Here is an 18,137-nt window from a genome sequence, read left to right as displayed (position 1 = left end):
GCTGGCGTCTGTCCCCTACTTGGGACAGCCCTCGGGGCCACTGAACTGATGACCTAACAGAAAGGAAAGGCCTCTAGAAGGCTTGGCCACCAGGGTGGAGCCGCTGTAAGGTGCCTGGCGGCGGTGGGAGACAACCCACATCACAGGCCTGAGAGTACACTTTGTTAGGGATGAGGGGGCCGGGCTGGTCTGGGCTGTTTTGCTGAGCAGTATTTACTAGACCAGTGGTTTAATAAACTGCTAGCAACAGCTGGAGTCCCACATGGCCTGCTCTTCACACAGGGGGCAGCTGGGGAAGCGGGACACAGAGTCAATCGAAAAGCGGTGACATTTTTCAGTGATCCCTGACCCATAGTGGACTCAGTGACATTCTCTGCTAATCCACGGGCTTCTCTACTCCGAGTTTCATCTGTAGGGGAAGTTTTATTTGCAAAGGAACCTGGTCACTGGATAGAACTGACGTGAGTGTGTGTGTGTGTGTGTGTGTGTGTGTGTGTTTCCCTATAAGAAAGATTTATTTTCTCACACTTTGGTGCCCTGAGTCCTATGAACTCCTGCCTGGTTAGTTCTGTAGCCTTTTAGGGCCAGTTCAGATCAAAGCAGAACTTCGAGTCTGGGAGCTGATAAAGAACGACTTCTAAAAAAACAAAACAAAACAAAACAAACAAAAAATAAATAAATAAAAAATAAAAAAATTTAAAAAAAATAAAAAAAAATAAAAAAAAAAGAACGACTTCTCCACATCATCTGATTCCACGAACTGAGCAAACGGAGTGGGGGGGTTCTCCTCGGATAGATTACACTCTCTCCCTCACCCTCTGCAGAACGACACTCTGTAGTAACAGGGACAGGGCTGTGCAGGGTCTTACACCTAGATAGCGCCTGCTACCCCTCAGTGCTGTCTCTGTCAGTGAGCAGTTCTCATGGCATAGGCTGCCCCCTTAAGGCTCCTCCTGCAGAAGCAGAGACACTATTTCCCAGGCAGGGAGAGGAAGAAGAAAGCCCCAGGAGTGAGGACAGTCAGGGTGCACAATGACAGACACCAGCGTCACCATGTCTCTGGGGTCCTGAGCCTGCTGAAAGCTATCTCCTTGCGAATAGAAAACTTCTCATTCATGTACACCCATGGGGGCGGGGGCTCCTCCTGAAGGGGTGGGGCAGGGAGTAAGCTCCCATCTCAAAGCCCAAACCTCTCCATCTGCCTGTGAGGACACTCGGGGAGGGGAGAGCAGGACAGGCACCAGAGGAGTGCAGCTGGGCAGAGCAGTGGGGCTCACTCACACCCAATGCATTCCCTAGCAGGACCATGAGAGTGAAGGGGGGGGGAGCACCTTCCTGCGGGGTGGTCCAGAAGCACCTCACACAGCCTGGGGTTCAGGCACACTTCCAGCAAGGGAAACAGCCTCTTAGAGCAGGCCAGGGAGACTGCACTGGGTCAGAAGAGCATTCAGTGCTGAGGTCAGGAGGAGATGCTGATAGCGAGGTGGGCGAGCCAGGGATGGGAGGGGTGACCCTGCTGCTCTCCCTTCACATTTGGGTTTTCATGGAAGATCTGCTTGGAAAGGACTCGAAGCCAAAACACCACCTCATGCTTCGGGGCCAAGCGCTTGCTCTCTAGTGCCTCTGCTCAGGCACAACAGTCCTTTCCTTCCCAGTCAAGAGCTCGACGCTTTCTTCTTGAGTGTTTCCTTTCCCACTTAGCCCAACCAAGAGAGTGCCTGCACACACAGATCGTGCAGGCACGAGGAGGCACACACACTAGGACACAGACCCAGTGGCAGTGAGTCAGGACCTACCAGGCGGGTGAGCACAGCCTGGGAAAAGCAAGGTACCACTGCGGAGAGCAGAGGCCTACTCTGAACATTTTTACTGAATATAAAAACCACAGGAGGGCTGGAGAGATGGCTCAGTGGTTAAGAGTACCAACTGCTCTTCCAGAGGTCCTGAGTTTAATTCCTAGCAACCACATATAATGGGGTCTGATGTCCTCTTCTGATGTGTCTGAAGAGAGCAATGGTGGTGTATGCATAAAATAAATAAAGAAATCTTAAAAAAACAAAAACAAAAAACAAAACAAAACAAAAACACAAAAAACCCACAGGGTTGGGAAGATAATTGAGCTTGGGTAAAGAAGACCTGAGTACCATCTTCAGGACTCACCTGACAGAAGGAGAGAACTGATGACCTTGAGGTGTCCTCTGACATCCACACGTGTGCCATTGCACATGTGTAAATTAAAAATAAATAAAATAAAACTACCACCTGGTATTGCTGTATTACACCTGGTTTCCCGTTGCCCATACCTGGCTGATGTGTGGTTAAGAATCCCTAGAGTGTCTTATAAACTGAATGATCATTTCTCCAAGGCTGGATGAAGCAAGGCTCAGAACCCAAGCGATCCCCCTACACAAGGAGGAGCTATGGAGGCAGACGCGTGCTCCACACTCTACAACAGCCGGGACCCACTAGGGCAGGGGAGTGGGGTATGTAGAGAGGATCTGACTGGGCTGGGGGGTTTAGATTACGGACAGCGGGACAGTCCAGGCAAGGAGAAGCAGGGAAGAGGCTCGGGGGTCATCACACCTGATCTCCCCTGGCTCTCTTCATAGAGCCAGCGTGGCTTCTGCCTTGGCCAACCCTGCTGTCCTGGTTTGATGACAGTAGGTCACTTTATGGTGGGTGGGGGAAAGAGACCCAATCCTACCCCACCTGACCCAGTGCAACGTGAACGCTGCTCCAAGAAGCAGGGCCTGTGGTTGATGTGGTAAATATGAAGGGCCAGGGCCACCCTGAAGGAAGACGCCTACTCCCACAGCTTCCAGAAAAGGATGCAGCTTTAGGATTTCATCCTTGGCTGGCTGCGTTAGGGTCATGACCATCAGGACTAGCGGGTTGGGTGGAAGGAAGTGCTATACTGCACAGATACAATCTAACAGCTCTCCCCTCCGAGCCCACAGCCTCTCTGCAGGGCCCAGGAACCCCACAGGCTCACCGGTCTCCACCAGGCATAATGCCACAGACCCTTGCCCTTCCTTCCTATGCCTCCTTGCCGCTCTGCCCACAAAGTGTCTATGCAATGGACACCATACTTTGTGTACTGGCTAGCAACGTGACAAGCTGAGGTGCACACAGGCAGCCGCGTGGTAACCAAGCCAGCCCTCCACGCAGCCGTGACCCCAGGAGACTCACTTGAAATTTTCAGGATGCTCAGAGATGGCCATATTGATGACATCCAGGGCGTGCTGGTGATGCTTCTGGGCAGAGAAGAGCAGCGCCAGCAGGTGCAGGGCGTTGGCATCGTCCCTGCGCATGGCCAGGGCCTCCTGAAGGCGCTCCATGGCGCTGGAGATCTGCAGGAGAGACCGCTCGCTTAGGGACCGCAGACTCTGCCCCCGCCCCCAGCCTGAAGTGGCTGAGCCCCACTCAAGTAAGCCTGGGACCCCCACAAGCAAGCGTCCTGAATGCAAGGAGAAGGGAACCTTAGGTATAGGCTGCCTGCGGCAAGGGGAAGCCCCTTCCCAGAGCCTGGCTAACAACAGGGTCGGCCACTCAGGGGCGCTCCAGGTGGGTGGTGCGGCGTTACCAAAGGCAGTGTGCAGCCTAGCTAGATGGCGGTCTTGGTTTTTGTACTCTGTGCTTTTCAACTTAGTATTGTTCTTAGTAAGATTAGCTAGGGAAGATGAGGCTAGATCTCATCAGGGACAAGGAAGCCATGGAAGGAGGCTGAGAAGCTATCACAGGTGAGGCAAAGCCTTTCCCCCAGGAGGGGCAGACTTGCTGCCACAAAGCCCCAGTGTCCACAGCTTGGGTTGGCCTCTCTTCCTGAGTGAAGGACTACAGGCTTCCACTGCTTTGAATCCTGCAGATAGACAGGCAAGGAAGATGACACAACCCTGGCTCTGCTGCCTTGCCAAATCCTTGCTCGGAGTTAGGACTGGGAAAAATCTGATAGTTTCCTGTGTTGAGGAAGGCTCTGGATGGATCGAGCCCAGCTCAGCTCTGGATGGATCTCGTAAGATCTCTGTGGACACTGCTTCCCTTCATCCATTTTCACCAAGTACCTTCGTCCTTCCCCTGGCTGGACCACAGAGGTCAGAAAGTTCAGGGGCCTCTCCTCACGTGGGCTGGCCTGAGAACCCTTCACAGGGTCTGGGAAGTTTCCACAAATATTAAGGAGTCTGAGAGTCGCCGATGGAAACACGCTCCTACCAGGAGGCGGGGCTGTCCTGATGTGAGGCCACCGGTCCCTACCTCCTCCTCCTCCAGCAAACTCATGCAAAGGTGAGCTCCTGCTCCCGGGCACCTGGGGCTAGCTGCCACCTGCTATTTGAATCAAAACAGCATGCTGTTTGGGGACTATCTGCTGTTAGAGAAAGCAACACCTTATTTGTCAATTTGAAAGACCTGAGTCTCTTATCCCCAGGAGCTCCTGCCTCTTGTAATCCCGGTTCCTGCAGGTCAGGCATGTGCCTTACTCAGACTGCAGACTGGTAGGGTTCATGCAGTTGGACATGTGTGCATATCTTTTAACCTCTTTTCTGTTTAAGCCTCTGCATCCTGAGGGGCTGGCATTTCAGAGCTGGTTAGCACAGGCTGCTAAGCCCACACAGACTGCTAATGAGGGGCTCAGTGTAGGGCAGTGGCGGCTCTCAGCCTTCCTAATGTTGTGACCCTTTAATACAGACCCCAACTGTAAAATTATTCCATTGCTACTTCATAACTTCATTTTTTGCTGTAATGAACCCTAATTCCTGATATGCAGCCCCTGTGGTGGCTGCAACCCCAGGCTGAGAATATTGGTGCAGGCTAACTTTCCTGAGCTGCAGGTTCAGATGCGACGGCGGCTCTAGCCCATAACCTTCCCCCTTAAACTGGTTGTCCAGCTCCGCTCAGTTCCCAGAAGGCATGTGGCTGCTTCTCCTTGCTGCTTCAGTAAATGGCGCCCTCCTCCCGAGGCCTCGCTCCTGTCAGAATGCCCGTCCAGTCCCTCGCCTTCCCCTCAGTCACCTACCTAACCGGTGGCGGACACTGCGGCTACATAACCAGAAGAGAGGACTGGGAGAGACTTCACACCAGGCAGGACGGAGGAGGGTTAGGACGGTCTGTTTAGGCAGCATGCTGGCTACAACAAGCCCAGCACAGACCAGGTTCTGCTGCCACTCTGTTCATGCTCACCACAGCAGGAAAACAACTTTACCGGACACGGATGGAGAAATACCCTTCCCGCTCACAGTCTCACAGGGCCAAAAGCTTTGGCTCCTGAGGGGGTGGGCGGAGCGTGTGGGCCCCAGCCTTCCACTGCTCTGCTGGTACCTAGGGTGGCAGGAATGCCCCTCTGGTCTGCATTTCCTCTGCAGTAGGATGTAGTCAGACAGGCAACCCGAGGCTGCCTGCCGGAGGTGGAGGTGTGATACACACCCTACAGTGCACCTGTCTGGTTCCTTAAGCCTCCCAAGATGCCCCGCCACAAAGGAACTGTAGAATTCTTCCTGCCACCCCAAGGGCGAGTGCCCACTGGCAACTGTTTTACTTTTGCATTAGGCCTGTCCACAACAGGGCTCTTTTTCTTTCTTTCTTTCTTTCTTTCTTCTCTTTCTTTCTTTCTTTCTTTCTTTCTTTCTTTCTTTCTTTCTTTCTTTCTTTCTTTCTTTTTTTTTTTTTAGTGCTGTGGAGACTGAACCCAGGGCCTCTCATATGCTAAGCATGTGTTCTACCAGCAACCCACACTGAGTCTTCAAGGAGTCTTGCTTACACCAGCCTCCCATGTTCCCTGTGGTGCATTGGATTCCCACAGGGCCAGCCTCATCCTCTCAGAGGAGGCCACAGGCACCAAGTGTCAGGTCTAGAACTGTGTTTAGGTCAGAACATGAAGCAGCAGCTAAGATTGGGGTGGCTACCATCTTAGTTTATGTAACTCTCCAAGTCGGGTCTTGCCCAGTGATTCACCAGAACAGACCCCAATATCCTAGGTGTCCAAATCCCCAGATGGTGTAGATCAGGGAAGCCAGCTACGCTCTAGGCAGAAACAGCCAGAAGGTTACAGAGACCCAAATGGGTGATGATTCTCGCTTAAGAACCCACCCAAGGCCCTCAAACTTCTGAGACTTTCTAGACGTGGTGTCCCTGAGGAAACTGAGTCCCAGCTTCCACTGGCCTGCCCAGCACTGCTTCTGGAAGATGGGCACTAGTCATCAGGACAGGCGAATAACTGAAGAGCTTTAAAAACGCGCCACCAAAGGTTTATCCTTAACGAAATTGGCAAGACAAGCCCCAGGTTCCTTTACAGATGGCTAAAAATAGAGCGGTCTCAGGTAACTTTCCATCTGTTTCCAGAAGCGGAGTGATGTCTCCGGAGGAGAGACATGCGGCAACAGGGCCTAGGCCAAGGCCTGGGAGTCGGCATGGTGGGCATCTGGCAGAGGTGGGGAAGTGATGCGTGAGTCACAGGAGAGGAGACGTGTGAGAGGAAGCGGGAGGGTGAGAGGAAGCGGGAGGAGGAGCAGCCGGCAGGCAGGAGCAATGGGAGGGACACTGGGCAGCTCAGAGCTCAGAGAGGAAGATGCAGGGCTCAGACTGACAAGTCAGGCTGGACAGGCATGGAGTCCAGGGCACGGGGAAGGAGGGCGGGAGGCAGAGTCCCACTGCCCTTGGGCCAGACTACACAGCTGAGCTGCTCAGAGGCAGGCATGGAAGTGAGCTTCGCCTCCTGGCAGGGACCCAGGGTCCTAGCTCCAAATGGACCAGCGCTCCTTGGCTGGGGCAGTATGGACTTTGGAGTAAAGACCCCCTGGCTCCACCAGTTCCTGGGCTTAGGAAGGCCTCATTTCTCAGGCATACAACGAGGTCATGTCCCTGTGTGGGATGCTGTTTCTGTATGAATGTAGATTTCTTTTTCTCTTTTGCTTGGTTTCTTGAGACAATGTCTTACAGTATATCCCAGACTATCCTGGAACTCCATCAGTAGCCCACACTGGCCCAAATCTTCAGAATTCTGCTTTAGCCTTTCAAGTGTCAGGGTTGCAGGTTGCACACCAGGCCCAGATGTAGACAGGGTCTATGAGGCCTTCTCCCGGCACCATGGAGTTTAGCATATTTCCCAGTGGCAGGAAAGGAGACCTGTACTGGGGTCTCAGGCCACCTACAGTAGTCCCTAAACAGTCAGGGTGTGTGAGAGGCATGCACTGGGTCAAGATTATCAGAGATGACCAGAGTACTAGGCTGAAATCTGAAGGGTGCACAAAGCCAGAGTCTCTGGAAGGCATGATTTAAGGGGGTGCTATGATGGTTGGGGTATCCTGACACTGACCTCATGGATGTCTATTGGGAAAGGGGGGGGGTGTCTACCTGGAGAGTTCCAGGTGGTCATGCTGGTGATGGTCTTGGTAGGACAAAGGTAGTTAGTGGGTAGAAGGACCCTACTGAACTCCCCAGGTCAGGGCCTGCAGTGGTGTCTCTACAGTCAAGAGAGAGCTTTGGGTCACACAGTAGTCACTCAGAAACAGCCCCTGTGTGCCAATCATTCTTTCCCTGCATTGTAGGTAGGGTGCAAGACACAAGCAATGATGTTGTGGTCACTTCCCTGTTTCTCAGACTGCAATATTCTAAGAAAAGTCAGGGTGCAGAAGAACCTTTCCTGTGTGCCTACCTAAGAGGGCTGAGGTGTAACCACACTGACAGAATCTGGAGTAGACCCCTCACACAGAGATGCTCACACAAAAGATAAGGACACCAAGGGACAGAGAGAGGAGGTCAGACGCCCCGTGGATCTGAGGGTTAGGAACTGTGGCAACACACCTGTCGGACGAGCGCCAGCTGCAGAGAGACATAGAAGATAACCTGGGGGTCATCGGGTGCCAGTTCCTGGGCTCTGCAGGGGAGAGGGAGTCAGAAGTCAGTCACTACCAAGTGAGCAGCGTGCCAGCCTTGAGCTGGGTGCTGGGGGCAATATGGTAGGAGACTCTGCCAGCCCCTCAGATGTCAGCCGATGGCTCAGACAGGTGACAGATGTCAAGGAAAGGGAAGGACAGGGATGGAGGGACATCAGTGAATGTTGCCTGGCCTGTCAGCCTGACTGTGGTTCTCCTGCTGAAGGACAGCACACTGTCCTGAGGAGGAAGCAGGCCTCCTCCTGCCTGAGCAGGAAGCACTGTCGGGCAGGTGGGCAAAGTGGGGAAGCCTCAGGTGTTATTTAGGACAGGAAGATCTTGCTTTTGTGGCTGGGGACCAACCTGACCCAGAGGGAGGCTACTGGGTCACATGCTCCAATCAAAATGGTACAAGGAGACTTAACCACCTTCTGTGTGGGGGATGAAGGCTTAGACGGAGCACATGGGTGGGGCCAGGAGGGCTGGGTGCGATCAAGGTGGGGACTGAGGAAGGAGGCTTATTGGCTTCTTCACTCCAGAATCAGGGAAATCTCTGTGAGGTCCAGGCTGTGGGTGGGGGGTCCCTGCAGCTCTGATAAGCTCAGGCAGAGGCTAGAAGGACTCGATGGTTCTCAGCAGCCCTAATGCTGCAAGCCTTTAACACAGTCCCTCAAGTTATGGCAACCGCCAACCATAAAATTACTTCATTGCTACTTAACAACTGTAATTTTGCTACTGTTATGAATCACAATGTAAATATTTGATACACAAGATATCTGACATGCAAACCCCAAGGCGACAGACCCCCGAGGCAACCCACAGGTTTGAGAACTGCCGCCATACAGGCTGCTTTTCCTGCCTTGTGTCATTTATCACAACACCAGCGGGAGCCTGCAAGCCCCAGGAGCAAGGGTCGGGCCTGACGGATGTAGAAACTCAGCTCTGAGCTGGCAGCAGGCCTCTCCAGTGCCCTGGGTTAAGGGCAAAGTCACCTGACCACAACAACATACTCCTGCCTGTTGGGTGACCTCCAGGCAATTTGGTTTCCTTATCCATAGAAGGGAGACAGACGCGTCCACTTCAGAGAGTGAGGCTGCATGAGGGACCCTCCATTTTATCATTCTGCATGCAAAGAAGCAAAGGCTAGGTCTCCTCACCTCTCCAGCGTCTGCAGCGCTTTGCGGTGAAGTTCATCTTGCTTGGACTTCAGGGTGGCTGCCGGAGACAGGATAGATTGAGGGGTCACTACAAAGGAGCAAATCTCTCCCTGGCCCATCCCCAGAGCACAGGAACTTGGCAAGGCCCTATCAAGGCCCCATGGGTACCTCAGGGTTGGGTAACATGATGCGAGACACAGACTGCTGTGCCTATAACTGCAGACTATAGCTAAGGGATTGGCGGCTACCTGACTAGCCAGAATGCCCGGAGATCCTAATGTGTGAGGGGCAGAAGACAACCAGTACCAGACTGTCCTATATGGCTTCAAGGGAACCTGGAGGCTACACACAGGAGCAGGTACTGTGGGATGCAGGCAAAATCTGAATGGGTTCATCACCTCCTCCCCTCCAGACTTCAAGGACACTAAAGCAGAGTCGTCTGCTCATCGGGGAGGCACCGGGCTGAACTAGAATGGCTGGGAACAAAGCCCATGGCTCAGGGCAGGTAGGATGAGAACCACAGGATACTCCTGTAGGTACTGTGTCATGATCGACGAGGGATGCCAAAGATCCTAGAGGATTGCTGCAGGGCCGAGGGTACAGGCAGGCCTGTGGGGAGCAGAAGGAAGCCTCCGTGGGGTGAAGGATGGATGGCACTCTAGACAGGAAGCGCTACAGGCAGTGTGGTCAGGCAGCACCTACATGGTGACAGACTGGACCCATGAGGAGGAATGGCACCTTAGTGATTGTCTGAGCACTAGTGCAAACTCTTGGAACTTAGAGATGTGTATGCACGTGTGTATGTGTGTGCGTGCGCGTGTGCGGGGGCAGGGAGTATCTGTGCATGCACATGTCCCAGAGGAGTTTGCGTGTCTGTGTGGAGAAGCAAGGACCGATCGCTAGTAGAATGAGACGCTGTGGAGGCAGTTGGGAAGCAGGAAGCCACATCCACAGGCAGGCAGACAGTCCTCACCATCAGTGAGGTACTCACCATCAGTGGCCTGCAGGCTATAGGTGAGGCCCAGGGCCAGGTAGCCCTTAGGCAGGAACTCTCCAGCTTCCTCTCCAAGGTCAATTACCACCATGGCAAAGTGTTCTGCCTCTTCCAGCTGCAAAGAGGAGAGGGAATGGTCACTGGGGTGGGCTTTGTTGTTCTGAGCAGGGAAGGCAACACAGTCACCAACCTGGGACACTGTCAGCTGCAAGTACAAACAGAGCAGTTCCCTAAACTGGAGCTATAGGCAGCGGGACTTATCCAGGCTATACGACCAAGCAGGAGAACCAGCTGTTCATCTATCAGGAAACCTCCCTGGACCTGTTCCCTCCAAGGAGCCAGCGTGCAAGGTCACAGGGCCCCAAAGCCTGCTGCATTGAGAACAGGAGCTCCAAACAGGCCAGTAGCTGTGGCTCTCCTCACGTGGTCTCTGTAGGGCCTGTTCTGCACACAGGGAGCCCAGCCTGGTGCTCGCTGGGCCTTGGGGCCTTGGGAACACGTGCCTTGTTGAACGCGGCCAACCTGCGGAGCAGGCAGGCTGCCACAGGCTAGTCCAGGACTTGCTCCCTCCCTTCCTGAGCAGGGGAAAAAGGCCTTGGGCTGTTTTTGTCCTGGGAGCAGGAGACTGTTCCAGTTGGAAAAGGCCCAACTGGCACGGGCCACATGGGCACACATAATCACACACCGCATGGGACACAAGAAGAAGGCCCAGGAGGCAGAATTTATGGACACCCTCACAGCAGCGAGGCTGGCTAGGGTGCAGGGCGGGCGCTAAGGCTAGGTCTATTCTTGAGTATCTTCCCTAGGTGCCTGTGGTGCTTTGAATATGCTTGGCCGATGGGAAGTGGCACTATTAGGGATACGGCCTTGTTGGAGGAAGTATGTCACCGAGCAAGTGAGCTTTAAAGTCTAATTCTCAAGCTCAGCCCATTCGTGGAGAACAGGACCCTCCTCCTGGCTGCCATTGGTCCAGACGTAGACTCTGACTCCTCCAGCGCCATGTTTGCCAGCGCTGCAGTGCTTCCTGCTGTGATAATAGATTGAACCTCTGATCCAGCAAGCCAGCCTCAGTTATATGTTGTCCTTTACGAGAGTTGCCTCGGTCACGGTGTCTCTTCACAGCAATGAAACCCTAAGCCAGCTATGTGCAAAGCGTAACAGCATGTCCATGTGTCACCCAGGGCATGGGCTCCCAGGAATGCAGGGTTGCCTCCTTTAACATCTCACTCCCACTCACACACACTTCCACACCACCAGACAGACAGCCACACCCAACCGCAGGTATTCCAGCCAGCCAGAGAATCACACAGGCAGTCCAGCGCAGGTGAGATCCACGCTCATGTTGGCTTCCAGCAGTGGCCAATCCTACAAATACCTAAGGTGATTTCCCCTGCATAAGGAGGGCGGCTCTGCTTGCCGGCCACGGCTGGGGAGGGTGCACAGGTAAAGTCTCTCTGCTTGGATTACAATGGGATTGCCTGAGCCAGAGCCCCGTTAGCCCTGGAGCAAAGTCGCAGCCTGGACACAGCTCTCCTGAGCCATGTGTGTGCAAGAAGGCAAACAAAACCCTAAAAAACCTGAAGGGGCGGGGTACCCACTGGGCCAGAACTGAGAAGATTCCCAAGCCTGAGGATAGTTCCTACCCTACAGGGCCAACACTATTTTGAGTTCTGGAGCCACCCACAAGGCAGGCTTTCTGCATGTGGACTCACTGCAGTAATTATAAAGGAAAAATTGCACGAATTCCAATTAAGTTAATGTACAATACAATAATTACACATAGTATTAGTGGACGTGGATATTTTAGCTAGCAACTGGGGGGATTCTGTCATAGCAAAATGAAAACTAAATAGAAACAAAATGTTTTATTAGGTCCTGTCTCTCTTCCTCTAAAGCAGATGTGGCAATCCGAAAGCTTTAGAATTTGGCCCTGCCACCCTGGCTCTGAAGTACCAGGACCCCAACCATACTCAGAACCAGCCCGACTCTCCTCACCGAGGCAGAGCGTGTGGTGATGAGGGCGGAGCACGGGGCACACTGGCTGGCCTCCAGCCCTTTGAGGTTATCCTGCAGGCCTCAGTCCCTGCTTCTATAAACCTGGACAACAGTGTCCCCCTCAGAGGGCTGCTGGGAGGATTGGTGCCATGATACTGTGATGTCTGGTGTGCCGTCAAGATGGACGGCAGTGACTATGTATTGTGGCATATATATGGTTCTTGGCTGACCAATTCTATTTCTACCCTTGTTTGCCTCCTGCTGGGGACCTCAGGTCCAGACTTCAGACACTTCTTCCTCGCCTCCAATCTAGGCAGCCAGTGGTCCTCCAGAATATTTGTAGATGAGGGTTTCCCAGTGCTGTCTCCTGACCCCACTCCGATGCTGTCTCCTAACACCTGCCCAGAGTGACCATGGACATCTAGGGAAGGCCCTCCCTGCCTCCAGATATCTAAGGAGCCTGAGGCCCGACAGCCAGGTCAGAGCACCACAGCAGGAGGTTATGAGGCACAGGGAGCTCTTGTGTCCCCCAGTCCCAAGGTCAGCCAGTCAGCAAATGGTAAAAATGGTAGAGCTGCGTGTGGCTCCAGCGCAGGCCGGCTGGAGGGGCTCACAGCTCCCCTCTGCACTCTCTCAGTTTCCTTCCCTGACTTGTGAGAGCACAGCACACAACACACAGCACACAACACACAGCGACGGGGTGGTTCCTCTTCGCAACGAAGGAAACACTGTGTGCTTTCCCAAGCTTCTGTCTCTGAGGGTTTCCTAATTTGGTTCCTGCACCTCAGACTCAGAGCTGAGTTGGCACAGTTATTGGGTCAGGGCTGCCTTCCCTCCCCTGAAGCCTCGCTCACTTGCTCACTCGCACTGCCTCAGATGCTCTACCTGCCTCCTCTCTTCCCAGGACTGGGGGGAGCCCCTCTTCAAGACTGCAAGCTCTGTTCACAGACCTCCGGTTTCCCCAGGGCCCCTCCCAGTAGGGCCTGGAGTTGCTTTGTGGAAAGTCTGCTTTTTTCTTCAGGGAGTAATAGGCACTTTCAAACTTCCACAAGGCAGTGGCGAGAGAGCTGGTGTGCTTCCTGCTTCGAGACAGACACCCCATGCCCCTGGGCTTGGAAAGCAAAGCACAACCATCCTTTCTGTGAAGGCGCTGTAAACAACAGTGGCAACCATCTGTCACAGGCCTGCCATGTGCCATACACGACACCCCGTCTCCTATGACTCACAGCCACCAGGTCAGTGGGCACACCAGCTCCCAGTCTGCGGATGAGGAAACTGAGGCACATACAAAGAGAACAACCACCCCTCTAAGTCACACAAGCTAGTGAGTGAGTGACTAAAAGACTTGAACCCTCTCCTTTCCATCACTCCGGCTACAGACCCCATGAGACACACAGTGCACAGTGAGCTTACCCACGTCCTAGTTCACAGCCCCGTCAGCTGTCTGCGTGGCACACAGTCTGCACGCATGCCCTGTCCTCAAGTCTCCTGAAGAGGTTCCAACTTTTAAAATGAAATCAGTTTTAAACGTGTTTGGAGGGCGCCAAGAAAACCTCTACATCTTCTTTTCTATCTGCTCCCCAAATTTGCCTTGTGCCTTGAGGAAGCAAGGCAAAGCGAGTGCAGAAGATACTTAATGGGAAACACTAGGCAAAGGTCACAGGGAAGAGACCCGGTTCCTGGAGGGCAGGGGAAGAGTCACTCGCCAGCACCACTCATTGGCCTCAGACAGAGTTCTGCTCTGGAGAAGCACCACACTTCCATCCACGCCCAAGGAGAGTCCAAACCAGACTCTAAGAGGTCCAAAGTGGGGCTGAGACGATGGCTCAGCAGAAGAGCACTGGCTGTTCTAGAAGATCTAGGTTAGATTCCTAGCCCCAACATGGTGGTTCACAACCATCTGTAACTCCAGTCCCAGAGGATCTGACGCCCCCTTCTGGCCTCTGTGGGCATCGTGCACACAGTGCACAGACATACCTGCAGGGAAAACAGCCACACAGAACAAAAACAAATGGAAACTTACTGTAATAAAAGAAGAGGGGGCAGAGGTGTCTAAGTCAGGAAGGCTGGCCAGCCCAGCCTCATCCCTGCTCCTCTGAAGAGCCTTGCTGACAGGCAGCACTCAGACTACCCTCAGGCCCTGGGGACAGCCGGCCTTTCTCCCATTTTCTGATGACAAGCCTCCATGTTTAAGCTTCCTTCCGTTTGGGCTTTTCTATTTACGTTGTCATTGATTACTTTGCTCCTAACTCATCTGATTTCAATTTGGACTGATTTGATCCTAATTTTATTACCATGTAATCTGAATGCACATAATCACTGTAATTATGCTGCAGAGGGAACAGCTCCTCCACGGCGGGAAGACCTAAATTTAGGGCTTCCTGGCAAGGGCGCCTTTGGTGGCCACACAGCTCCTCGGAGCTGGCAGCTCAGGGGCGCACATGTGCCCCGCCCCCAGCCCTGCTCCTAGAGGCATGGGTATTTTAGGCTTCATCTGAGGAATGAGCCCAAGGTTCCCTCTCAGACGCCCTGGAATAAGGAGTTTGAGCTGGGGGCTGGGAAACAGCCCTCCACACCTTCAGCTCCCAGCACCCTTGGCTGCAAGGATTTGGCCTGGGACTCTGCAGGTGACAGCCTTGCAGCCTGCAGCTGCATGCCACCCACAACAGAGTAGGCACTTGCTTTGGATTCAGAATGCAGAGGAGGGAATGAGGGCTCCCCAGCCTGCTGGAGAGGATAGATGTGCGGGGTGCAAGCCTACAGGTGTGAGGGGTGATGAGCTCGCTCTGTGTCACACAGAGTATAGAGAAGGGACTCTCCCTCACACCAGAAAGCTGACTGGGACCAGAGTGAAGATTATCTGAAGACAGTTGCCAGTCAGAACAGCCCTCTCTAGGGTCCAGTATCCTGGATCTGAGCCCTTGAAAGGCTTGGAGCTCAGGACCCCAGGCCTCTGTGTTCTCACTGCTTCAAGCTACTGACCTTCTGGGGATACTGTCAAGAGCCCCAGTAAAGGCCATCAGCTGAGCAGAGCTAGCCTTGAAGCTCTAGTCTCTTCCTAACAGCTGCCTCAGCAGAAGTGGGGAGCAGAGAGCAGAATCCAGGAAAGTCTAGGGGTTCAGGAAGAACAAAGAAGAGGCTTGCAGTGGGGCCATCTTTGTTTGTCTCAGGCTAGGGCTGACTCCGACTCCTACCCTTCTCTATGGGTATGGAGTCATCTACAGCCTCTTCTCCGGTCCACCTCTAGGTGGGTCTAGGTAACTCTGAGGTCTTACCTGCCACTCCACCCCTCCTACTTCCTGTCTGTTTGACTCTCTGAAGATCACATTTCAATGTTGGATCACAGTCAGATACCAGTTGGGAAAGTCGGGGCTATGCTGTCAAGACTGAGGTTAGTGGGTTCTCCTGACTTCTACTGCAAACACCCCCACATCATTCCCACTTGCTAGAGTCCTTCCCAGGAGGTCATCAAACCCGGCTCCGCCAGCCCTAGCCTTCCATATTACTCACCCAGTGCAGGGACCCAATGCAGACCTTGGCAGCCATCAGGGGCACAGTGGGGTCCGACGGTTGCAACTTCATGCACTCACGGAGCAGCGACACGGCGTAGGCTGACTGCAGGGCAGAGGAGGGAACAGTCACAGGCCACCTTCCGTCTCCACGCCTAAGGTGCCCTATGCCCTTGGGGGTATTCCCAACAGGCCTTGCTCTGTATCCCAGAAAGAGCAATGGGAGGAGTCGCCATGGTGTTCACTGTAGGTGAGTCCTCTGAGCCCTGTCTCCCTCCACTGGAGAGTGGATACCACGAAGCTCACACTCTGGTGACGTGGCAGCACCCCACGTGAAAACACCCCACGTGAAAACAGAACAGACTCAGGTGAGAACACAGAGATCTTAGAACAGACAGGGGCTCTAACCCTGTCCTTGGGGAAGAGAGCTGGAACCAGGACTGGGCAGATGGACAGATGTACAAAGGAAGGTGAGACAGTGGGAAGACTTCAGATGGGAAGCTGAGACCCCTCAGGACTCTAGGACTCACCCAGGATTTGCTGAGGAGAGGTAGGGAGTCAGAAAGGAAGGGTATCCAGGCCCTGACAGGTATGTCAACAATTCCGATTAGGAATGACAGATAATAGTCCATATTTTGTCACGTTCCAGGTATTTTTCTACGTCAGAGGCTGCCAAAAGCACCCACAGGCTGGGTCTGACCCACTGCCTGTTTCTGTAATAAGGTCTGGTTTACTCTCACTCTGTCTGTGTGCTGCATGACACCACATGGAGCGGAGTGGCGGAGACAGACTAGCCACCAACAGTTCAAACTGACCAACCCACTGACCCTTCAGAGAGTTTGCTAACTTCTCCGTGAGAATGATGGATTTTCACAGCATCCCTACCAGACAGGCAGCCACAGCTGAGAGGAAGGTCGAGCGGTCAACCAGCTGGCTCAAAGGCCGCAGGTGACCAAGAAAGAGGTCAGACACAGCCCGGGCCTAACTCTTAAACACTACGTTATGGCCTCTGTGATGATGACCTTAACCAGAAAAAGCTGGTTTCCAAGAGAGACAGAGAGAGAGAGAGAGAGAGAGAGAGAGAGAGACAGAGAGACACTAACACTTCTGAAGGAAAGAACAGTAATATCCTGGCATGTACGCTCCAAATCACCCGCGGCCCTCAGGCATACGTGTGTGACTATAGCAACTACCACATGTTGGGCACTACTGTGGGCTCAGCTCCTTTGACCTAGCTCTTTTCCCCTAGGAACTCTGGGGGTGCTGCTAAAGAAAGGGGGGTTCTGGCAGGCTCATCTGCCTGCAGTAGGGTATGCCTGGAATGTGTGTTTCCCCCGCCCCCGGTTACCTCTCTGTTCCCCACCATCTATGGAAGAACTTTCTTCCACCGGGTGTTATGGATTTGCTGGGGCTCTGACTGAGCTATGGTTTGCATACATTCTGAGTGTGTTCTCCAAGGATGCGTGTGCTGGAGGCTTCATTCTCAGAGTGGTCACCCCAAGTCATAGAACCATAATGAGATGGGGGATGTTTAACGGTCACTGTGTGTACCCTAAAAGAACTGGATATTGTCCCCATAATTCTGGCAAGGGACTGGTATGAAATGAGCAAGACTTTCAAGTGCATCCCCATGTGGCTTCCTGTCTTGCTCTACCTCCTGCCTGTTTCCACTCCTGTATGTCATCTGCCTTGAGGTGGCCAGGACTGGCACCCTGACCTTGAGCTCCAAAACTACCGAGGCAAATAAACAAAGCTTCTTTTCACTACAAATCTTTCAGTCTCCATTGTTTTATTCTAAGTAAAAGAAAGCAGAGCAGTGCCAGTAACTGTAGGTATATTCTTCCAGGGCCTACCCTTGGCTTAGCGCAGGGCTCGGGTGATGGAATCAGACAAGGACAGAGGAGCCCTCCGGGAGATCACAGAAAGCAGGGGAGCAGAGAGGAAGACAAATGTCAAAATCCCCCATCTTTCTAAGATAGGACAAGCTCAAAGCCAGGAAAACAACAGGCGTAACAGGAGATCTCAGTGTGGACTGCACCCAGGAGGACTGTGTGGGAGCTGCCAGGGCCCACCTCCTCAGAGATACTCTCCTGTGACCACTGTCCTTACATCCACACACCCCAGCAAGCCCCAGGCTTCTCCTCAGCTACTGACCTTTGCATCCTGAGAACACAGGATTCTCTAGTCCTGACCCTCCACAATCCACCCACTGGTTCCCACCCCACCCCATCCCTTCCCACCCCACCCCCCTGCAGACCAAAAAACACTGCTATTTAAGGAGCCATCTGAGGACCCAGCAGTAGGAGCAGCAGGCTTCTTTTTTTTCTTCCTGTCATGCTGGTTACCTAGCAACGCAGCCAATGCTACTGCCGCATGGAGACCAAGAGAGGGAACGACCTAAATCATGCCACAGAACTCATCCGTTACTCCTGTGGGGTAAAACACCAGGCATATTTATATGTGCCCAGCGCACCTTCTGGAAGGTAGAACCTGGGGCTTAGGCTCAGCAAAGGCCAGCTCTGACCACTCACTCCTTTGAGGTCTGCCAGGATCCTCAGGCAAAGGGTTTTGGCATGCAGGATTCTCAGGAGGGTTGGAACACACCTTCTCGAACCAT

General features: G+C 53.3%; 1 protein-coding gene across 1 annotated transcript in view; it reads right to left on the bottom strand.

Annotated features, from left to right (window-relative positions):
• Positions 1-18,137, bottom strand: part of Ttc7a (tetratricopeptide repeat domain 7A) — a 101,819-nt gene that overhangs the window by 33,294 nt on the left and 50,388 nt on the right. The window contains exons 11-15 of the mRNA XM_052186524.1: positions 15,522-15,626; positions 10,014-10,131; positions 9,023-9,080; positions 7,795-7,867; positions 3,190-3,350 (exon numbers count right to left, since the gene is read on the bottom strand). Of these exons, the coding sequence (XP_052042484.1) occupies positions 3,190-3,350; positions 7,795-7,867; positions 9,023-9,080; positions 10,014-10,131; positions 15,522-15,626 (515 nt within the window). The remainder of the gene's footprint in view (positions 1-3,189; positions 3,351-7,794; positions 7,868-9,022; positions 9,081-10,013; positions 10,132-15,521; positions 15,627-18,137) is intronic.

The sequence above is a fragment of the Apodemus sylvaticus genome, chromosome 6 (genome assembly GCF_947179515.1).
Source record: "Apodemus sylvaticus chromosome 6, mApoSyl1.1, whole genome shotgun sequence".
Taxonomy (NCBI): Eukaryota; Metazoa; Chordata; class Mammalia; order Rodentia; family Muridae; genus Apodemus; species Apodemus sylvaticus.
The sequence above is the reverse complement of the archived record's forward strand: the minus strand, read 5'-3'. Positions and strand labels throughout refer to the sequence as shown.